At 41.5% G+C, this 22,069-nt stretch overlaps 1 protein-coding gene across 6 annotated transcripts in view; it reads left to right on the top strand.

Annotated features, from left to right (window-relative positions):
• MYO9A (myosin IXA) overlaps positions 1-22,069 on the top strand; it is a 322,627-nt gene that overhangs the window by 177,151 nt on the left and 123,407 nt on the right. For all 6 annotated transcript variants that reach the window (XM_038746410.1, XM_038746411.1, XM_038746413.1 and 3 more), the window contains 2 exons: positions 169-258; positions 16,260-16,376. In XM_038746410.1, coding sequence (XP_038602338.1) covers positions 169-258; positions 16,260-16,376 — 207 coding nt within the window. The remainder of the gene's footprint in view (positions 1-168; positions 259-16,259; positions 16,377-22,069) is intronic.

Here is a 22,069-nt window from a genome sequence, read left to right as displayed (position 1 = left end):
TTTGGTTATGTAATGTCTAACCAGGTTTATGTACTGAACTTTGCAAGGTTCTCTGAATATACAGTACTTTTTTGGCATGAGGAAACTGAATTTTGGTGATTTGATCTGTAACTGTTAATTTTGTTTATGTAATAATTTTAACAATTTTTTGTTGTTGCTGTTCATCAGGTGAAAGAAGAGATGTTATTTGAAGCATTAGTTACCAGGAAGACAGTAACAGTGGGAGAGAAGTTTATTTTGCCATATAAACTAGCAGAGGTATGTTGTGATTATTTTTAAAGTAAAGTAACTTCAATGTAATTGTTGATTTTCTGATATGAGGACTTGAATCTTTGGGCAAGAACCAGTTCCCTTTCATATAACTTGGAAGATAAAGAAAAAGGATGGGGCTAATGGTGTTCTTAAAAAAACATTAAACTGAGAGTCCAGTCCCCAAAACTGGTAGTCTCCAAGATTCTTATTCCTGCTCTGCCTTTGACCAGCTCTATGATTGATGGACTCTGTGATTTTGGACAGAATACTTCAGCTTTCCCTTATGAAAAAGGGACAGGACTATCTGCCCAAACTGGACTTCCTGACAGTACTGTGAAAATGAAATGTGTGGAAAATCACTTGGAATTTGAATGGGATATATTCAAGTAATACTTCTCCTTTGGAGGCCTTACTACTTTTATGGTCAAAATTATTCTCTAGGCCTGATCTTTCTAAGGTTCTTGTGAAGTAGGTCAAAGGCAAGAATCATTTTTTCATTTTATAAATGAGGAAACTCACTCACAGAAGGAAGTTGGTTTTCAAACTGGGAATCAAATCTGATTATCTTATTACCCTTAGAGCAGCCCCTGCATTGTATCATGTGCCACAGGAATCTCTATCTGTCGCTTTCCCTAATTTTTCAAATTACTGCTGAGCTGCACTGGGAAATGGACAATAAGACTGAACCTTACCTTCCTTTTAACTTAAGTATTCTCTGCTTTTTCTATGGTAATGCTGTTCCTGTCTGGGGAGTAATTTGCTTGTTAAAGAACATCTTAAATCTGTGTCTCGACAAGGGATACACATAAGCCTCATTTATAGTGGTGTTTTTTTTTTATTAAGTGTTCATGTTTACGTAGATGGAAAAGAACCAGACTTTAAATGGCTTCATGTAACCTATAGTTTTGAAGTCCTTTGTCCACTTCTCTGCTAGCCACTTTTGAGGGTAACATCCCTAATGTCTGAGGACTAAGTAAGCTGTTTTACTTGGAGGGCTAAACGTAAGCCTAGGCTCATGCCATGCATTTGGTAAAACAAACATACTGTTTTGGGGGGTGTTCTGAGGGTACTACATGCAGGATACTCTTCATTTTTTGTAATCAGAGTTCTATGTTAACAGGATTCTGAATTCTCGTCCATGAAACATAAGCCTATTTGCCAACATCGATGTATTCAGGGGAGTCAGTGGGTGATGGGATGGCGCAATGAAATAGTAAACTTCTAGTGGTGATTTTTGTTTGAAGTTATGGAGTTGCCCTTTTGAGTTAGTGAACTCCGGGTAACTGAGAGCCGGAGAAGTGAAGTGACTTGCCCAAGGTCACACACCAGACAAGTGGTGGAGATGGGATTAGAACCCAGAGAGAAGCAGCGTGGCTCAGTGGAAAGAACACGGACTTTGGAGTCAGATGTCATGGGTTCAAATTCCGGCTCCACCACTTGTCAGCTGTGTGACTTTGGGCAAGTCACTTAACTTCTCTGGGCCTCAGTTACCTCATCTGTAAAATGGGGATTAAGACTGTGAGCCCCACATGGGACAAGCTGATCATCTTGTAACCTCCCCAGCGCTTAGAACAGTGCTTTGCACATAGTAAGCACTTAATAAATGCCATTATTATTACTATTATTATTATTATGACCTTCTGTCTCCCAAGCCCATGCTCCATCTACCATGCCATACTGCTTCTCTTTATTGAGCACTTACCGTGTGCAGAACAATGTACTAAGCGCTTGGGAGAATACAGCATAACAGTAAACAGACACAGTCCCTGCCCACAACGAGCATGCAGTCTAGAGGACGTGCTCAAAGAGGTAGTCTGTTTGTTGGGCATAGGTTGTAGCTTCATTTCAACCCTGTGCCTCACAGTGCATGCTCTGAGTCAAATGAGGCTTTTCACCACTACTTGAAAAAGACCTCAAACCCATGTCTTCCTGGCAGTGAGACAGGTGCTTGTAGTGCCTCAGTTGCTGGCTGTGGGATATCCCCTTCCTTGTCCTAACCAAAAGTCTTATACAAGGAACCAGTTCAGGATATAGGCTTTCCATTTGCTAAAGAAATAGCAGCGAAGAAGTAGAGAAGCAACATGGCCTAGTGGATAGAGCCCGGGCCTGGGTTCTAATCTCAGCTCTACCACTTATCTGTTGTATGACCTTGGGTAAGTCACTTCACTTCTATGACGTCCAGAGGTAAAAGGTAAATCAGCCAGGTGTAAAGTAGGAGGAGGGAGAACTGAGTAAGTACTTGAAAAGAGTAAAGACTTTTGAGCTTTCTGGAAAGGGAATTTATGGAATTAAAAGCAAAGTGATTTTGCTTTTAGGTTCTGGCGAGCATCTCTTGTGATGTTTTCAAATTGCCTCAACCACATGGCTTCACCTAAACTTCACGACTCGGGCATTATTTCTTTCATTTGCAGTACAACTCATCACTTCTGGGCAGAGCCTAAGTTGCCATCCATTTTTTAAAAAAGACTTGTAAAGACTTTTGGTATAAAAAATTAAATCTCAACAAAATCAAGAGAATTAAGGGAAAAATTCTAAGGTGTTACTTTTCCCTGAAAAAGGTCAAAATCAGAAAGTACTTTAGAGGTAGGAACTTCTAAATAAACCAAATGACTTCTGGCAGTGTTAATTCTTTTGTTAGTCATGGCAGTGTTTTAAGTGGTTTCACTTTTTCATCAGCCCTAATTAGTTTCCTCAATGCCAAGAAAAAGGAAGTGAGTATTTTTTCTACAGTTTCACTAAACAGTTTTCCACTCTGGTATTGCCCCCCCAATCATGGACAAAGCAACAAGTAAGTCATACATATAGTAAAAAATAATTTCATGTAGCTCTAGTCTGTGGTTAAGTTCAGGTCTGAAAGAGATATTAAAGCCTGATTCACAGTTGTTAGAACCACCAGGAATCATTGCATCCACTATTTCTACATCAGCATGCTCCCTTTCATAGCTCAGCTGGTAGAGCCGAGGACTATAGATCACTCTCCTAAGTGCTTAGTACAGTGCTCTGCACCCAGTAAGGGCTCAGTAAATGCAGTTGAATGAATGAATTGCGCTGCGGTAATCCATAGGTCGTTGGTTCGATTCCGGCTCGAAGGAGGAGAATCATTTAAGCCCGTTGTACAGTACTCTGCACACCCTAAGTGCTCAATAAATATGATTGAGTGACTAGATTGTTGAGGTAGTAGTAGCAGAACTGAAATGATCACTGTGTGCGGAGCACTGTACAAAGTGGGAGAGACAGGTGGGAATTAGACATGGTTCCTGTCCCTCGGAGATGGAGGTGGGAAAGGGAAGGTTGAGGAGGGGCTCACCATCTGACTGGACTGATGCCCAGACTGATGCAACCTAGCCCTGCTCCTGGTCCAAAGGATAGAGTGCTTTTCTGAGAATCAGGTGATCTGGGTTCTAGTCCTATTTCTGCCTGTAACTGACTGGCTTATGGGAGCGAAGACTGCGTGTGCACTCTGCCATGATTTGCCCACTCTGCCCACATACTCACTTGTTGCATTCTATGCTTGGGTGGTAACGGAATAGCAGAGGTGAGGGAGTATGAGTGGTTCTGCAGAAGCCACTATCATTAATTCTCCTTGATACCAATATCTGTCTCTCCCTGTAAGCTCAATGTGGGAACTAACAACTCTGTAGTGTAATCTCCTAAACATTTAATACAGTGCTTTGCACACAATAAATACCATTGATTGACTAAGTTCTTGATTCTGTAGTTTCATGATCGAGATTCATCTGACCTGATGCAAGTTGGTTAAAAATTTAACCTCAAAGAGCTTACAGTCTTTACAAGGGATGTGCATTTGTTAAGATGAGGTTGAAGACGATAACAATCGATTGTATTTATGAAGTGCCTGCTATGTACAGAGCATTGTACTGAACACTTGGGAGATACAGAATAATTGGTTGACTTGATCCCTGCCCTCAAGAGGTTGACAGTCTAGCTGGGGAGACAGACTCTAAAATAAATTAACAGGAGGAAGAAGGAAAAGGGGGATCTCTACCTGAGTTAGTGCTGAAATAATTAGGTACTGCAGGGTAGTACTGTATTAAGTGCCTGTCGTATACAGACCACTGGGAAAGAATATATTTTACTTGTACATATTTATTTTATTTTGTTAATATGTTTCGTTTTGCTGCCTGTCTCCCCGTTCTAGACTGTGAGCCCGCTGTTGGGTAGGGACCGTCTCTAGATGTTGCCGACTTATACTTCCCAAGCGCTTAGTACAGTGCTCTGCACACAGTAAGCGCTCAATAAATACGATTGAATGAATATACTGGTGGTAATTAGACTGTACTGAACACTTGGGAGATACAGAATAATTGGTTGACTTGATCCCTGCCCTCAAGAGGTTAACAGTCTAGCTGGGAAGACAGACTCTAAAATAAATTAACAGGAAGAAGAAGGAAAAGGGGGATCTCTACCTGAGTTAGTGCTGAAATAATTAGGTACTTCAGGGTAGTACTGTATTAAGTGCCTGTCATATACAGACCACTGGGAAAGAAGATACTGGTGGTAATTAGACACGGTCCAGGGCCCTTAAAGGACTTACAGTCTGTGACTAGAGGAGAGGGGACTGGCCACGGACACAAGGGAAGATAAAACCAAAAAAACCCCAACCAACCCATAAAACTGAGCCCCTTCCTTCCTCTCCCCCTCGTCCCCCTCTCCACCCCCCCATCTTACCTCCTTCCCTTCCCCACAGCACCTGTATATATGTATATATGTTTGTACATATTTATGACTCTATTTATTTATTTGTTTTACTTGTACATATCTATTCTATTTATTTTATTTTGTTAGTATGTTTGGTTTTGTTCTCTGTCTCCCCCTTTTAGACTGTGAGCCCACTGTTGGGTAGGGACTCTCTCTATATGTTGCCAATTTGTACTTCCCAAGTGCTTAGTACAGTGCTCTGCACATAGTAAGCACTCAATAAATACGATTGATGATGATGATGATGATAAAACAACAAAAAAGGAAGTGTTAAATATAAAAAAGTAAAACAGAAGCAGCAAGAGGATACTGTGGCTAGAGAAACTGGGTTTGATACGCACTTCAGCTCCGTATCTAATGGTCCCAGCCAGCCAGCCACCCGCAGTAACCACCATGACGTTCTGCACTTGGTATCGATGTGGAGGCATGCTGCCACTGCTTGTGCCTTTTCCATCACGTCGGGGCAAGACAGATTGGGATGACCAGGGAGTTGGGGGTGGGAATGTAATCCAGGGGACCAGCAAAGCAGCAGGACTGCTGGGATGGGAGGTCAAGGGGACGAGCGCTGTAACTGCTTCTGTCTCTCCTGATGATGCCTGCAAGGCAGGTTGGGATCAGGGCCCTAGGATAACAATAATAATTATTATTATTTATGGTGTTTGTTAAGTGCTTACTATGTGCCAAACACAGTTCTAAGCACTGGGGTGGATACAAGCAAATCAGATTGGAAACAATCCCTGTTCCACATGGGGCTCACGGTCTCAATACCCATTTTACAGATGAGGTAACTGAGGCCCAGAGAAATGAATTAATGATAATAATTGTGGTATTTAAGTTCCTACTATGTGTCACGAACTGTACTAAGCTCTGGAGTGGAAATAAGCAAATTAGGTTGGACACAGTCCCTATCCCACGTAGAGCTCACAATCTCAAGCCCCATTTTACAGATGAGGTAACTGAGGCCCAGAGAAGTGAAATAATAATAATCACGATATTTGTTAAACACTTACTATGTGTCAGGTACTCTACTAAGAGCTGGAGTGGAAGCAAGCAAATCAGGTTGGACACAATCCCTGTCTCACTTGGGGCTCACGGTTTCAATCCCCATTTTACGGATGAGTTAACTGAGGCCCAGAGAAGTGAGGTGACTTGCCCAAGGTCACACAGTAGACAAGTGGTAGAGCTGGGATTAGAACCCATGACTTTCTAACTCCCAGGCCCATGCTCTGTCCAGATTGACTAACTGGTTCTCAACAAGGGAGTCTCCAGGAGCCCATGTAGGGGAGCTATGATTTATTTATTTATATGGTCTATCTCCCCCTCAAGACTGCAAGCTCATTGTGGGCAGGGAATGTATCTGTTATATCGCTGTACTCTCCCAAGGGCTTAGTACAGTGCTCTGCACACAGTAAGCTTTCAGTAAATACAGTTGACTGATTATACAGTTGACTGACTGATAATATACTGATATATTATCAGTATACTGATAATACAGTTGACTGACTGTGAAAATGAAGAATCCCCCCATTCAATTTCAAAGTCCTCGAGGGCACATAGTACAGGGGTTTCCCTCAGTACTGAGGGCGGGATTAAACAGCCACCCTTGATGACAAAAGTTTCTAACCAAAGGACCTCCTAAAACATCCGAGTTGGTGGACACCGAGCTGGAAGTTTGGCTGTTGTGGGCAGTGAAAAACCACAGTATTTCCCAAGGCCATTACCCTGGCAGGCAGCTGCTTCTTTGTCTGTTGCCCCACAGCACAGCATTAGCACCATGTTGTGGTCACTTTGCCTTAAATGGGTGTTGTAGGTGATATTCTTGCATGCGTTTCAAAATACGCTGCGTCCCTGCCCTCTTACTCACTTGTGGCACCCGCTGTTCCCAGAGGAACGTGACTGGCAAGGAAGGGCAAGAGAGTGTGAGGGGCCTGATACACACCTTAGCAATTTCCTCACACTCGTCCCAGGTCCCAAATCTTCAGGGTTGAACCCAGGTCCTCTTACTCCCAGCCCTGGGCTCTTTCCACTAGGCCACACTGCTTAGGGCAATAGAGCAACAATAAATACCAGCGAAGACAATTATTGTTGATTTATATTAATGTCCCGTCTCCCCCTGTAGACTATAAGCTCCTTGTGGGCAGGAGTTTCTACCAACTCTATTATATTGTACTCTTCCTAGTGCTTAGTACAGTGCTCTGAATGCAGTAAACACTCAATAAATACCACTGATGATGACAGTTTACAGTGGGAGTTTCTCACAGTGCTTCATCCTTAGTAGGTGCTCAGTAAATATCATTGATTCCACTCCTTACCCCTCCTCTTTCCATCTTGCTGGCTCTTTGTTTCCAACCCCTCGTCAATCAATCAGTAGTATTTATTGAGTGCTTATTGTGTGCAGAGCATTGTACTGAGTGCTTGAGAGAGTACAGTACGACCGAGAGGGTAGACATGTTCCCCGCCCACAACAAGTTTGCAGTCTACAGGGGGATATGGACATTAATATAAATAAATCTTTGTATTATCCCTCCCCATGTTCCCGTTTCTTACCAGAACTTCTGGATAAACTCTTGAGGACCAGTCTGGCCCCGGTAATTCCTGATCCAAGCCGCAAGCACCCTTAATCTGATCATATATCAATGGGTAGCAATTGATCTGCAGCGATCAACTTCTCAGTTCTTAATGAATATTATCAAGTGTGAAGTGTGAAGAGAAGCAGTGTAGTCTAGTGGAATGAGCACAGGACTGAGACAGAGGACCTGGGTTCTAATGTGGACTATTGCATGACCTTGGGCAATCACTTAACTTCTTTGTGCTTCATTACCTCATCTGTAAAATGGAGATTAAGTCTGTGAACACCATGTGGAACAGGCACTGTCCAACCTGATGATCTTGTATCTGCTCCAGCACTTAGCACAGTGCCTGGTACGTAGGAAGTGCTTGAGAAATAAAGTATTTACATCTTAGCAAAGACCTCGGTAGATATCAGGTTTGAATCTGCATCATTCAAGTCTGATTACCATTTTTTCTGTTGGGCAAGAATGAACTCAGTTAAAATTTGGGCATGCCTTGATCCCGAGAAGGAATTTATCTTCTGGTTCTAAAGCTTGTCTGTCCTGATTGTATGGGGTCAACGTCATAGTCTCCTAAAACTGAAAATGAAAAGAAAAGGGTGGTCGGTTTCTATATATAATAATTACTATTATGGTCATTATTAAGCATTCATTCGTTGAATTCATTCAGTTGTATTTACTGAGCACTTACTATGGGCCGAACACTAGGAAAGATACATGGCCAACAAGATGAGCCAAGTCATTGGCCCACATGGGGCTCAGAGTGTAAGAGGCAAGGAGGGCAGGTACAAGATAATCACATTAGACCCAACTCCTGCCCTACATGAGGCTCTCAGTCTAAGTGGGAGGGAGATATATGAGAAATAGCATTGCCTAGTGGATAAAGCAAGGGCCTGAGAGTCATAAAGTCATGAGTTCTAATCCTGACTCCAACATTTTTCTGCTGTGTGACCTTGGGCAAGTCACTTAACTTCTCTGTCCCTTAGTTCCTTCATCTGTAAAATGAGGATTAAAACTGTGAGTCCCACATCGGACAGGGACTGTATTCAACCCAATTATCTTGTATCTACCGCAGCGTTTTAGATCAGTGCCCGGCACAGAGCAAGCACTTAAAAAATACCATAATAATAATAATAATTATTATTATTATCGACTATTAGATAATTATCTATTATTATTACTATAATTAATATCAATAACTAAAATTACCAATATTAATAATAATACATCATATACAATATAATATAAATATAATAAAATATATATCAAATAAAATAAGTATAAACATAATATAAATATAATATCTATGCATATTAATATTATCGAGGATATTAATGATTAATATTAATAAATATTAATAATTGTGAATTGTAATTATTGTCTATAATAATGATAATAATAATTACTATTATTATCATTAGTCTGTGTCTCCCCCTCTAGACGGTGAGTTCATTGTGAGCAGGGAATGTCATGTTCACTGTGTTCACTTAGCACAGACATTGTGTCTATTGTATTGCACTCTCTCAAGTGCTTACTACAGTGCTCTGCACACAGTATGCACTCAATAAATGCGATTGAATGAATGAATCAGGGATTGAATTCCTATTCAGTGAGGAAACCAAGGCACAGAGAAGTAAGAGACTTGCCCAAGGTTCCACAGCAGGCAAGTGGCATATCTGGGATTAGAACCAAGGTCCTCTGGCACCCAGGCTCTTTCCACTAGGGCCATACTGCTCCTCTGAACTCAACTTGCTCAAATTCACATAGTAAGTAGGCCAGGAGCAGAGCTGGGACTAGAGCCTCGTCCACTGCTCTTTCCGCAAGGCCATGGGTTAAATTGAGCTGTGCTCTCTCCTACCGGAGTAGTTTTGCTTCAAAATGCTGTCCTCAAATTGTAAAATTTATTTTTTTAAGAAGGCAGCCTGCTCCAGACATTGTCCAGGGAATCAAAAAGGAACCACAAGTTTCTTAGTATTTCTCACAACAGGACGTGGCTGTGAATGGAAACCAGACCCAGTGTGTATAAGGTAATAAATAGAATGCTGGAAGAACAGCAGGAAATCATTTTTCATTGTGATAGCCTGTGGATGCACACAGAGGCAGATGAGCAGTTTGAAGTCAGTGAATTTGTCTGAACTACGTGTTAGAAATGTGTAAAACATCTATCAGAGAAGAACTGTAGATTCACCCAGAAAAGGGGACTTGTTTACCCTGAAAACAGTCACCCTTTTCAGGTCTAGCAATCAGTACCATAATGTGTCTCACTCATTAAATGGGATATATTAAATCAGCAGATAATTTGAAATGGTGTCAGGACAATTATCCATTTCCAACTAACGTTGGTCTGTGGCTCTGTATGGGCCATGTAATCTTCCTCTAGACTCTAAGTTTGTTGTGGGCAGGGAACGTGTCTGCTAACTCTGTCTTGTATTCTCCAAAGTGCTTACTACAGTGCTCTGCACACAGTAAGTTCCCAATAAATGCCATCAATTGATTGATTCGTCTGCTTAATATTCTCCCTAACGACAGCATCCTCAGCTTCAGGTTTCCCTAAAGACTGACTTTTGTGGTAAATTGTTCCATTCTTGAGCGTGAAAGCAACATAGAAACAAGAAAAATAGATCTGTTTTTAAAAGTCCCAATTCTCTCTTGTTCAGATCCCTGAATATGTCTTTCTCCATCTATCCTTTTTCCACCATGTTTCATCAGTGGAGAAGAGCAACAACTGCCCAAATGAAGTAGACTTGAACATTTTCTGTTGCAAAGGTGCATTTTGTCAAAATCAATCCATGTCATTATATTCAGAGAAGTAACTGGCCCTTGAAATTATTTGGTATTTTTGAAAAACCCAGATCTGGTTAAAATAAAGAAATTCCAACGTTTCCATCACTCAATCAATGGTGTTTAGTGAGTGCTCACTATGTGCAGATTGTTTAGGAGAGTTCAGTGGGACAGAATTGGTAGTCATGCTACTTGCCCACAGGTTTTCCTGAATTATTTAGTGTGAAAGGTAAAATATCATCCTTGTACACCAACTTAGATTTATAAAATAGGGTCGTTTTTTGGAGCACAAACACATATTCATAACATCTCAATGTTAATCGTTCTGAGCTCATTTCTCCTGTAGGAGAGTTCTGCAACAGTGTACTCTTAGCAGGCCAGCCAAGAGGGGAAAGCAGGCTCCATCTGGGTCTTCCCTGCTCCCTCCCTTTAATAATAATAATTATTATTATTGTTATTATGGTATTTGTTAAGCGCCTACTATGTCCCAGGCACTATAATAAGCACTAGGGTGGATACAAGCAAATCGGGTTGGACACAGTCCCTGTCCCATGTGGGGCTCACAGTCTCAATCCCCATTTTCTGGATGAGGTAACTGAGGCCCAGAGAAGTGAAGTGACTTACCCAAGGTCACACAGCGGACAAGTGGCAGAGCCAGGACTTTGAAGGCTATACTTGCCTGAGGCTGAGATTCCCCAACCTCTCTCCTGCTCCCTCCCGCTTGATCTCATGTAGCTGTGAGATGTTGCAGAAGCATCCAGGATGATGATGATACACATGTTCAAGTGTCCCTTCACCCCAGGCACATCTTCAAACATCCTGTCCTTGATCCGGTACTGGCGGAGGGTGAAGGAGAACAGACATTTTCTTCCCCTCCTTTTCCTCTTCTCTTTTCCCCTCCTCCTCCCCTTTCTTTTAAATTTGCTTAGACATTTCTGTTTAGCTGCTTTCTCGGCATAAGGGAATAGGGTTGAGGGAGGAGGAACAGGGCTCGTTAATATAGAGAAAACATTTAACATTACTGTACCACTCAAAAATGGGAGTTGTGTTCACTTTAGGTACTATTCCAGATGGCTTTCAGAACAAAACAATAGTAATAATAAATACCCCTGCTTTAGTCCTTTAAAGAAAAAGACTGGTATTTGTTGAGCACTTACTGTATGCAGAGGACTCCACTGTTTGGGAATGTACAATACTACAGAGTTGGTGGACACGATTCCTGCCCTCAAGGAGCTTAGAGTCTTCAGAGGGGAGCCAACAGTCTACAGGGTCTGGAGACACACTCAGTTCTTCTAAATTGGGGAGATTATGTGGTCACAAAATCCCAAGGTCTTAACCTGCCATGTAGAATCAGTGTCCCCTCCAAATGGATGCACACATGAGCCCAAGCCATTTCTTCTGACATCACACGGTTCTATATCCAAACACGTTCGTATTGCTCAAATAATGTTCCCAAATTCCCAAGTGATGATCTAGCCAAAACACATGATGAAAATGCTTGGTCTGGCAGATTGGGTCTGTAGTTGTAAGTACAGTCTAGTAATTTTGCATAGAGTTTTAAAATAACTGCAAGCTAAGGAAACTGTCAGCAACCTCATGCACTGTGGGCTCTTGCCCAAACATTTGGTAATGATGACATATTTCTAAGAGTGGAGGGGTACACACAGGGGAGCTTTATAGATATTTTCATGAACAGGCTAGGTAGGGATGCAGAATTATATAACAACTGCCCTATTATACTTAGTTGTGGAAGTGAATGACTGCTTCATGAAACTCTGATTCGTAGAATATCTCTGCCCTGAACCCCAGAGTTAATCCCACCTTCCTGAAAGTTGCTCCAGCTCTGCCTGCACAAGTCAGTAATTCTCAGAATACCTCAGTTCCAAACTCAGGGAACCAGGAAGTACACCTCTCTGTAGAATATTGAACCTTGCACAAAGGCACCAACGTCCAAAATGCTATTTTTCTGTTCTGAGAACTTGGGGAATAAAGAGAAGTGAGAAGCAGCCCACAACCAAAGGTGGAATAAAGAAATCCAGAGCCCAGGGTGGGACGCAGTGATCCCGGTTGCAGATGACAACATACAGAATGGCAGCGGGCATGGGAGGGAAGCTTCAGGTGGCATCGGTTTGCTTGTTGTGCAGACCAAGCTGGGCAGCCTTCTTGACAGCTGTGGGGGGGCGAAGAGGGCATGGGGAGGGTCCTAGAGGGGAGCAGGAGTCAGGAGGGCCCCTGCGAAGCTGAGATGAAAAAGGAGAGGCTTGGATGCTTCCCTGTCTCCACTGTGCCCAAGTGGCACTTTCTGATGTACCTCTCTGCAAAGGCAGCTGCAAGGCGGGGTGTTGGGAAGAAGAGGATTGGCAAAGAAGCCCTTCCCTCTCTTCCCCTCACCTTTCCTAAGCAGCGTGGCTTAGTGGAAAGAGCCAGGGCTTGGGAGTCAGAGGTCATGGGTTCTAATCCTGCCTCTGCTACCGATCAGCTGTGTGACTTTGGACAAGTCACTTAACTTCTCTGTGCCTCAGTTACATCATCTGGAAAATGGGGATTAAGACTTTGAGCCCCACGTGGGACAATCTGATTACCTTTTATCAACCCCAACGCTTAGAACAATGCTTGGCATATAGTAAGCACCGAATGAATACCATTATTATTATAATTATTTCCCCAGATGTAGTGACACCCCACAGTGCTCCCAATGAAGACACTTGTGTATCACAAACCCAAGACAACTCTGTCCAAGTCCTGGGACTCTACGCTATATGCGTGTCTGATGTGGGGTGGAGGAAGGGCCAGGGTGGAGCCTGGATACCCCCTCAGTCCAGCATGGCGCCACGCAGTCTCCCCTGTTTCCTGATCTCCCCTCTCCTCCCACAACTGTCCAACTTGCACACAGAGTGATGAGCAAGAACCAATTGCAAGTTGTAAGGTAACCAGTTACCTTGTATCTACCCCAGTGCTTAGTACTGTTCCTGGCACATATTAAATGCTTAACAAATATTATTATTAGTATTATTTTAAGTAGGTGAGCAAAATCCACTTTCCATTTTGATCAGCTCCAGGTCGCAAAGGAAGTTTCACTCACTTCATCTCTGCTGCCTTCCATTCAGCGTCAGGCCCCTCTACTTCTTTTACACGGTCAAAAAAGACTAAAGGGCTTCAGCTTTGTCCAACTAAAGACCAAAAAACCCCAAACAATGACCATTTTCCACACACTCAACTCACTTGGGCCAAAATGTGGCCTACAAAGAAATCCTTCCCCAGTAACTATTGCCTGTCTCAATCGGATTCTATTTAAAAATCAAAACAGTTCTTACTACTGCCTTTGACTTCCTCAATACCAACCACAACCTTTTCAACCACAATTTGAGTTGAATCGTTTCCTAAAGCAGACCATAAACTTAATGTTCCGGAAAAACTAGCATCAAAAATCCTCTGTGTAACAATGCGCAAAATTAATGTTATTTAGTAAATCAAGTGATGATGAAAATGTGTAAAATGGGAACTAAATAAAAAATGACTGAGGAGATGGTGCGTTAGTTATTCACCATTATCACCAGTGGTATTTATTGAGTGTTTACTGTGTGCAGAGCACTGTACTAAGCACTAGAGAGAGAGTACAGTGCAACCGAGTTGGTAGCTATGTTCCTTGCCCACAACGAGTTTACTGTCTAGAGGTTGATCAACAAAGGATGATGTGAAAAGAGTGGATAGGCAAGTAGTAGGTCAAATCAAGTGAGAGTGAATGAGGAGTGGGACAGAAGCTAAGAAGAGATCACTGAAGTGACCAGAGCTTACTTAAATAATCAGAATTTCTATAAAGGAATTGCATAACTAATTCATGCACATTAGTTTTACCCTACTCCTGAATCAGAGCCAAATTCATAGTCTTTGAATATTTTAAGATAGCTGAATCTGCCCTCTGATAGAGACCTCATTGAGATATCAAGTAAATCTTCAATGTCATACTTTTTGAGCACTTACTGTGTGCAGAGCACTGGAACCTTCTGAACTATTGCCTTGACAATGATCTTAATAAGTCATGTATGTCCAAAATGTTATTTTGGTATGGAAGCAGCATGGCCTACTGGAAGGAGGCTGGGCCTGAGAATCACAAGGCCTGGGTTTTATCCCAGCTATGTCACTTGCCTTCTGTGGGACCTTGGGCAAGTCACTTCTGGTCTCAGTTTCCTCATCAAAATATGGATTCAATGCCTGTTCTCCCTCTCCCTTATATTGCGAGCCTCATGTGCAACAGGGACTGTGCCTGATGTGGTTATTGTATCTACCCCTTTGTTTAGTATGCTGCTTGGAATCTAGTAAGCACTTAACCAATATCACAATCACTATTGACTAAAATTCCAAGTGGATTTTATTTTGCGAATAGGGGATTTTTTTTTTTAAGGGAAACATTTTAGTTTCTGTATTTTGAGCGTTGCCTGTTTGGTTGGAAATACCTTCAATCCTTGCAAAGAAACCATTGTAAGAAAGTAAATGAACAGCATTTGAAGTGGCAAAGGAGATAGAACCAGGAGAGGAAATGGGGATTGGGGACACATTTTCCCTTCCTGAATTCAGACTTGTTTCCTGAATGGACTTGAAAATCTGTGTTACTACTAAAAATCCAAATAACTTTCAGTGAATCCATTTGCTTTGGTGATTCAGATTCAGAGCTCTTGAGCAACAGCTGGGAAGGGTGAGCATGATTGGAGTGTGTGAGAGGGATAGAAATGGGGATGCAGGGTAGATTTTAGTTGAGCAACAGCTGGGAAGGGTGAGCGTGATTGGAGTGTGTGAGAGGGATAGAAATGGGGATGCAGGGTAGATTTTAGTTGAGCAACAGCTGGGAAGGGTGAGCGTGATTGGAGTGTGTGAGAGGGATAGAAATGGGGATGCAGGGTAGATTTTAGGGAGTTCACCCCTGATGATTTCATGTTTTTTCTGTGAAGTAGATGGCATGGTTATCAGGGACAAGAGATGGGGGAGATGGTGGGGGGAGTGGAGGAGAAGGGGTTTAAGGAGGGAGTTAAAAAATCAGAAACAGGTGCTGTGGGCAATGAACATAGGAATAATTAAGGGAGGAGGTGTGCTGTAGCTAGGCAGAGTTCCAGCAGGTGATGATGAGTTTGAGATTGGATGAGGTCAGATTGCTGTCTGGATTTCCACCAGCAGCGCTCTGCAGCTCGTGCACTGGTGTGGAGGAAACCAAGTTTGTAGGTGATCCAGGGCTGTGGGTTGGTGTGAGATCGACAGGGAGAAGGGAGCCAGGTATTGACTTTAGTAGAGGGGGCAAAGTTAAGGTTGTGGATTTGTGTGTTGAGAGAGGTAGGTTGGGTATGGTGACCAAATGGGGTGGGTGTGATGGCTTGGGATAATTGGAGAAGGTTGAAAATCGGTTTCTTTGTTGGGGCGGACAGCTTTGCGGCAAGAGGGTATGGGGGAGAGAAGGCAAGCGAGGGAGGTTATGGTTGAAGAGTGGAATTTCAGAGATGGTGAGATCAAGGATGTGTCCAAATTGGTGTGGGGGTGAGTTAGGGTGGAACAAGACGTTGGCAGAGTTGAGGGGTGAGAGAAAGTGGTCTGAATGCAACCCGCTTAAAACGCATTGATTTTTGGATCACAGTATGAAATATATAGCATCAAAGTTTCTTTATCAAAAAACCACATGATTTCATCACAGTTTGAGACCTTGACTTTGTTTACCACACTAGTACAATTATATTAAAATGCAGATTGGTTTCATAGTCCAGCAAAGTGCAGTTATCCTTTTTTCAGGTTCTTCTCTTACCAACTGGTTATTAAAACAAATGTTAAAAAGCATCAGACTGGTTCCCTCAACATGAAATAATTCTTTCAACTTTGAAATTACTGCACTCTTATGTAAATCATTATTATTAGAGATCCTGATTTGTCTTCTAAACCTTTGTATTTTCTTCGTAGGCGATAACAGTAAGGAACTCAATGGCAAAATCCTTATACAGTGCCCTGTTCGATTGGATTGTTTTTCGCATTAATCATGCGCTGTTGAATACTAAAGATTTGGAGGAAAACACAAAGGTAAACAAACATCACGTTCTGTTTTTTATATGAAATATTGTTCTTTCAAACTGAATAATTTTTCAGGATTTTTGAGTGGTATTTTTTAAGTGCTTCCTATGTGCTAGGCTCTGTATTAAGTGCTGGATCAAGCCTATAATTTTTGTAAACTAGTGTTTTACACCTCAGTAAGAATTTATCTTGCTTTGTAAAAATGATCAGATTCCCTGTGTATAGCCATTCTTACATATTCCATTTTAAAAATTCCTGTAAAATTTTCAAATTACCTCAAGTGTACTGAAACTGTAAATAGATGTAAGCACTTAGTACAGTGCTCTGCACACAGTAAGCGCTCAACAAATACAACTGAATGAATATAAATATCTACAATGCAAGATTAGTTGAACAGTTTTCTATCAAAACATCCCAGCTGAAACCCCTCCTGAAAACCTAATTCATTGATTTTTTTTCATAAAGGAGTTGATTTTATTTCTGTTCTTGTGTCATTTAATTAGTAAATACGGATTAAAAGCCATTGGAGGAGTAGTGTTCTTAGGTCTCCCCTGTTTTAGATTGCTCATACCTTTAAATTCATAACAATGTCTGAAATATTTCAGATACTTATTTTGCTCTTGAGACTGTGAAGTCTATGTTTCTTATCACTTTTATTCTTTCACTCGTTTACTTCCCGTACCTTTTCACCATCACTCCTCCACTTCTCTGTCTTCTATCTCTGTGGGCATGCATTACAATGGTCCCTCTGGCTACCAGAAAATGTTTAGCTACTGTCCCAGCTCCGTTACTGGATTCGCGTGTTTGACTACAGCGGTTTTAGAGATTCTAGTTGTGAAGTCCTAAAATAACAACCAGGATATACATTTTACCCACAGAAATAGATATTCTTTCTTTTGGGGAGAGAGTGTATAATAGTTTGAATGCATCTGTTATGCTTTTTTGGGAAGGATCTTTTTATAGAAGTAATGCGTTATCCCGTCTTTCTCTGCTGATAGTGGGAAAGGAGAAGGGGCAGAGGGAGAAAAACAATCTGTGTCGAGCAGGGCTGGCCTGAAGCTAATGCTCAGAGCAAATGAGTAGACAAAGGGGACGGGGTGTGTGTGTGTGGGGGGGGGGGGGGGGTGCTCTTAGGATCCAAAAGGGTCAGCAACTATTAGGGAAAAGAGAAACAACCCAAAAATGGAGATGTTCTGGCAGTTGGGTTGAAGAGGAAGGCCAAGATCTTAAGTTGCCTGCAGATTATTTTTTTCATGTTTAGTTAGTAATTTTCAATTTGTGGAAGTGAAGTATTGGGTGGCACATTTCAGACATTTGGCATTTTGCTGTAAACTTTCTATTCTGCCAAGTTGAGAACTTTGAAAGTCTTATAAAGTATGTGTGTGTGTGTGTGTGTGTGTGTGTGTGTGTGAGTGTGTGTACACTTTGGGTATGTAGAACGAGTGATTGTGGCACAAAAAATTTACATTAAGGAAATGTATCTGTCTTTAAATAGATTAAAATGTGGTTGCTCTGAATGCCTTTACAAATTAGCTCCTTGTGCCGGAATGCACGTCTTATGCAATAGCATTTCGTCACTTCCCTATCCAAAATGCCATGAAAAATTTTTCTGTTTCAGCTGCACTTGGAGAACAACACCCAACACCCGTTAACACTAAAAGTTCAAATATTCAGAGAGGGACTTTAATTGTAGAGTCTGCTGATTTGTAAATATTCTAGAAGGCAGTTTGTAAAAGTAGATTTAGATGGCTTAATGTCACTTATTCAAAGCTGACCTGCTTTGATGATAACACTTAGCAACAATAAAAACAATAAAATATATTGTCCCATTCCATCAATACCCCTTTATGGTTTTTCTACTTCAGCCTATCAAGTCACAGATGACTCATAAATTTTAGTTTTACAGCATTTTAAAGCCAGAAAGCATTGTAATTTAAATAAAGTCCATGAGGATGCATTTCTAAAATAGGCAGATTCCATGTGAATGACTTAAAATGGAAAATGGAAAAAACCCTATTTCTCTCATTTTAACAAAATAAGAAGTAGAACAGAAAGTCGCTGCCATCTAAATTTATTGTTTCATATGGTACAGGTACTTGTGTAAAATAAAGAAGTAGAAGTTCCAGATTTTTTTTGTCACTAGATATCCAATATTCAAGATAAGGTTCAAGACTAAGTAAAATAGTTCACTTCTTGCCCAAATTTAACTTCTCTTTGTGGTTATGGGAGAAGTGGAGGCAGTTCTGAATGTGATCTTGCAATCTTAATGTAAGCAAAACTCCTGTCCTCATTAGTGTATCTAGCCATCATTGAGGCTGTGAATTCTATCATTTTCTTTCTAAAGAGAGCTATACTTCTGTTTCCAATTTTGAAATCAATCAGTGATATTTATTGAGCTCATTCTTTATGCCGAGCACTGTATTAAGCACTTGGGAGAGTAGAAGAAAGTAAGTAGCAAAATTCAAGGAATTTACATTTTATCAGGGGGTGCAAGCAACTAAAATTAGTCACAAGTAGAGGTAAATAGTGCTGTTGGAGTGGTAGATGGAGTGCTTTAGTGCTTAGGGGACAGAAGCTGGAAGGCCTAGTAGATAGAGCAAGAGCTTGGGAGTCAGAGTACTTGTATTTTAATCCTGGCTCCACCACTTGCCTGCTGGGTGTGACTTGGGGCAAGTCATTTAACTTCTCCATATGGTTGCCTAATTTGTAAAATGGAGATAAAATACCTTTCTCTCTCCCTCTTAAAATGGAACTCCATGTGGGAAAGGGACTCGATCCAATCTATGTACATTGTGTATATCCCAGCTCTTAGTTGCAATGTTTGGCACATAGTAAGCACTGATCAAATGCCGCTAAGATTATCATTATAGACTCATGTACATGGATGATGCAGTAGAGAGGATGGGGAGGTGAGAGATAATCAGGGAAGTCTTCCTGGAGTACATGTGATTTTAGTAGGGCTTCAAAGAGGGATAGAGTGATGATCTGTCAACTATGAAGTGGAGGGGAGTTTGTTTCAAGCAGGAAGAAGCATGCGAGCAAGGGGTTGATGGCGAGAGTGAGGTGCAGTAAGTAGGTTAGTATTAGAGGAGCGGTGTGTGCAGGCTGGGTTGTAGCAGAAAAGGAGCTGATTGAGGGCATTAAAGCTAATGATGAGGAGTTTCTGCTTGATGTGGAGATGAGTGGGCAACCATTGTAGGCTTCTGAGGAGTGGGGCGGGATCCACACAACACCGTTGTAGAAAAATGATCCTAGCAACAGAGTGAAGTATGGACTGGAGAGCGGTGAGGCTGGAGGAAGAGAGGCCATCGAGAAGGCTGATGCAGTGGCGAGGCAGGATATGAGTTTGGAGAAGCCGCGTGGCCTAGTGGAAAGAACTCGGGTCAGAGTCAGAGGACCTGGGTTCTAATCCCAGCTCTGTCAATCGCTTGCTGTGTGACCTTGGGCAAGTCATTTAACTTCTGAGCCTCAGTTTCCTCAACTGGAAAATGGGGATTAAATACCCTTTCTCCCCTTTACTTAGACTGTGAGCCCTGTGCAGGAGAGGGACTGTGTCCGACTTAACTTGTACCTACCCTAGGGCTTAGAACAGTGTTTGACACATACTAAGTGTGTAACAAATACCATAAAAAAGTGCTTGGACCAGCACAGTGGTAGTCTGGATGGAGAGGAAGGGGTGAATTCTGGAGATCATCATCAATGGTATTTATGGAACACTTATTGTGTGCAGATCAGTATACTTAGCACTTGGGACAGTACAGTCCAAGCGTGGTAGACATATTCTATGCCCACAATAAGTTTACAGTTTAGAGGGCCAGACAGACGTTAATATAAATTAATAATTTAGAGCTCCTTCAAGAGGCCTCCCCATACTAACCCCTCATTTCCCCACCTATTCACCTTCCCTTCTGCATTTCCTGTGCATTTTTTTCTTTGTTTTCAACGTTTATGTGCTTACTCTGTGCCAAGCGTTGTAGTAAGTGCTGGGGTAGATCCAGGCTAATTAGGTTGGACACCGTCCCTGTCCTACGTGGGGCTCACATTAAATCCCCATTTTACAGATGAGGTAACTGAGGCACAGAGAAGTGAAGTGACTTGCCCAAAGTCTCACAGCAGACAAGTGGTAGAGCTGGGATTAGAACCCAGATCCTTCTGATTCCCAGGTCCATGCTCTGTCCCCTAGGCCACACTGCTTCCCACAAGCATTTGCACCCATAAGCACTTTGATTTTCTCCCCACCACAGCCCCACATTCATTCATTGTTGCATTTATTGAGCGCGTACGGTGTGCAGGTTGCTGTACTAAGCACTTGGAAAGTACATTTCAGCAGCAGAGACAGTCCCTGCCCACAGCGGGCTCACATCACCATTAAGCCCTTTGATATTCACCCCAGCACCACAGCATTTATGTACATTTCCTTATATTCTGCCATTTCCCCTATCTGTAATTTATTTTAGTCTGTCTCACTTACTGGACTGTAAACTCCTTGTGAGACGAAATCCTGTCTCTCAGCTCGTTTGTAGGGTACTTTCCCAAGCAGTCCCGGCTCCGCTACCCGTCTGCTGTGTGACCCTGGGCAAGTTACTTCATTTCTCTGTGCCTCCATTGCCTCATCTGTAAAATGGGGATTAAGACTGTAATCCTCATGTGGACAGGGACTGTGACCCACCCAATTTACTTGTATCCACCCCAGCACTTAGTACAGTGAATGGCACATAGTAAATGCTTAACAAATACCACTATTATTATTATTATTACCCTGCATACAGGACGTACTCAAATTTCATTGACTGTTATAAATTTGATATGCATGAAAATCAGGTTCAGAGGTGCTTTTGAGGCATTAATTGTCCCCCTGCTTGAATTTTTTGTGTCACTGATTACTCAATTAGGCTAAAAGATATTATATATCATTAATAAGTAAACAAATAAGCATTTTTTGCTGTTAAGTCTACATGGTTGGAAAGCCATCTTGAGTTTTTGTTTTTTCTTATGATGAAAAGGCTGGGAGAATTTTTGAAAAGAAAATTGCAATGGCAGTGTTTCCTATTATTGCATTAATACTAGGAATAGTAATAGATGACAGTGGTATTTACTGAGTATGTTCTGGGTGAAATGCACAGTATTAACTTCCCATTTTTCTAAGTCTTACTGAGTTTTCCCTATTTCAGACATTTCTTTTATGAAAGAATGCCAGTGCTGAGAATGTGGTGAATCAGTTTGAGTGAAAACAAGGGGAGATGAATATTTAGTTTAAAATCAAAGCACTCTCTGAAATCCATAAAATCTTAACACATAGAAGGGGAAAAAGAGTAATCTACCAAAATTATGTTCATTCATTATTATTGGAGTTTTTGATTCTGGTAAAATATTTTCAAAGATAGCTTTTATTTTGTTGAAAATGCAGTCCCAAAGTTTCTCCTAAAACAGTTGCAAATAAAATAATTTGCTGTCTCATTCACAAGCTTTCTATCCAACATTAGCCATGTCTTTTTATTATGAAGAATTGTACATTGGCATTTTCCAAATATGTCCTTGCCTTTCCATTTCTGTTATGCATAATATTTCAAAACACCCACGACTTTTCATTTAGAACTCTTCACAGTGGGAAAGTTTCATGGAGTGGAAAGGAAAGCAATAATAAAATAATGTATCTATGCATTGCTGTTGTTGAAAAGTTATTTTTCACAGTAAGGCAATCT

This window comes from Tachyglossus aculeatus, chromosome 5 (genome assembly GCF_015852505.1).
Source record: "Tachyglossus aculeatus isolate mTacAcu1 chromosome 5, mTacAcu1.pri, whole genome shotgun sequence".
Taxonomy (NCBI): Eukaryota; Metazoa; Chordata; class Mammalia; order Monotremata; family Tachyglossidae; genus Tachyglossus; species Tachyglossus aculeatus.
This window is presented reverse-complemented; position numbering and strand designations above follow the sequence as displayed.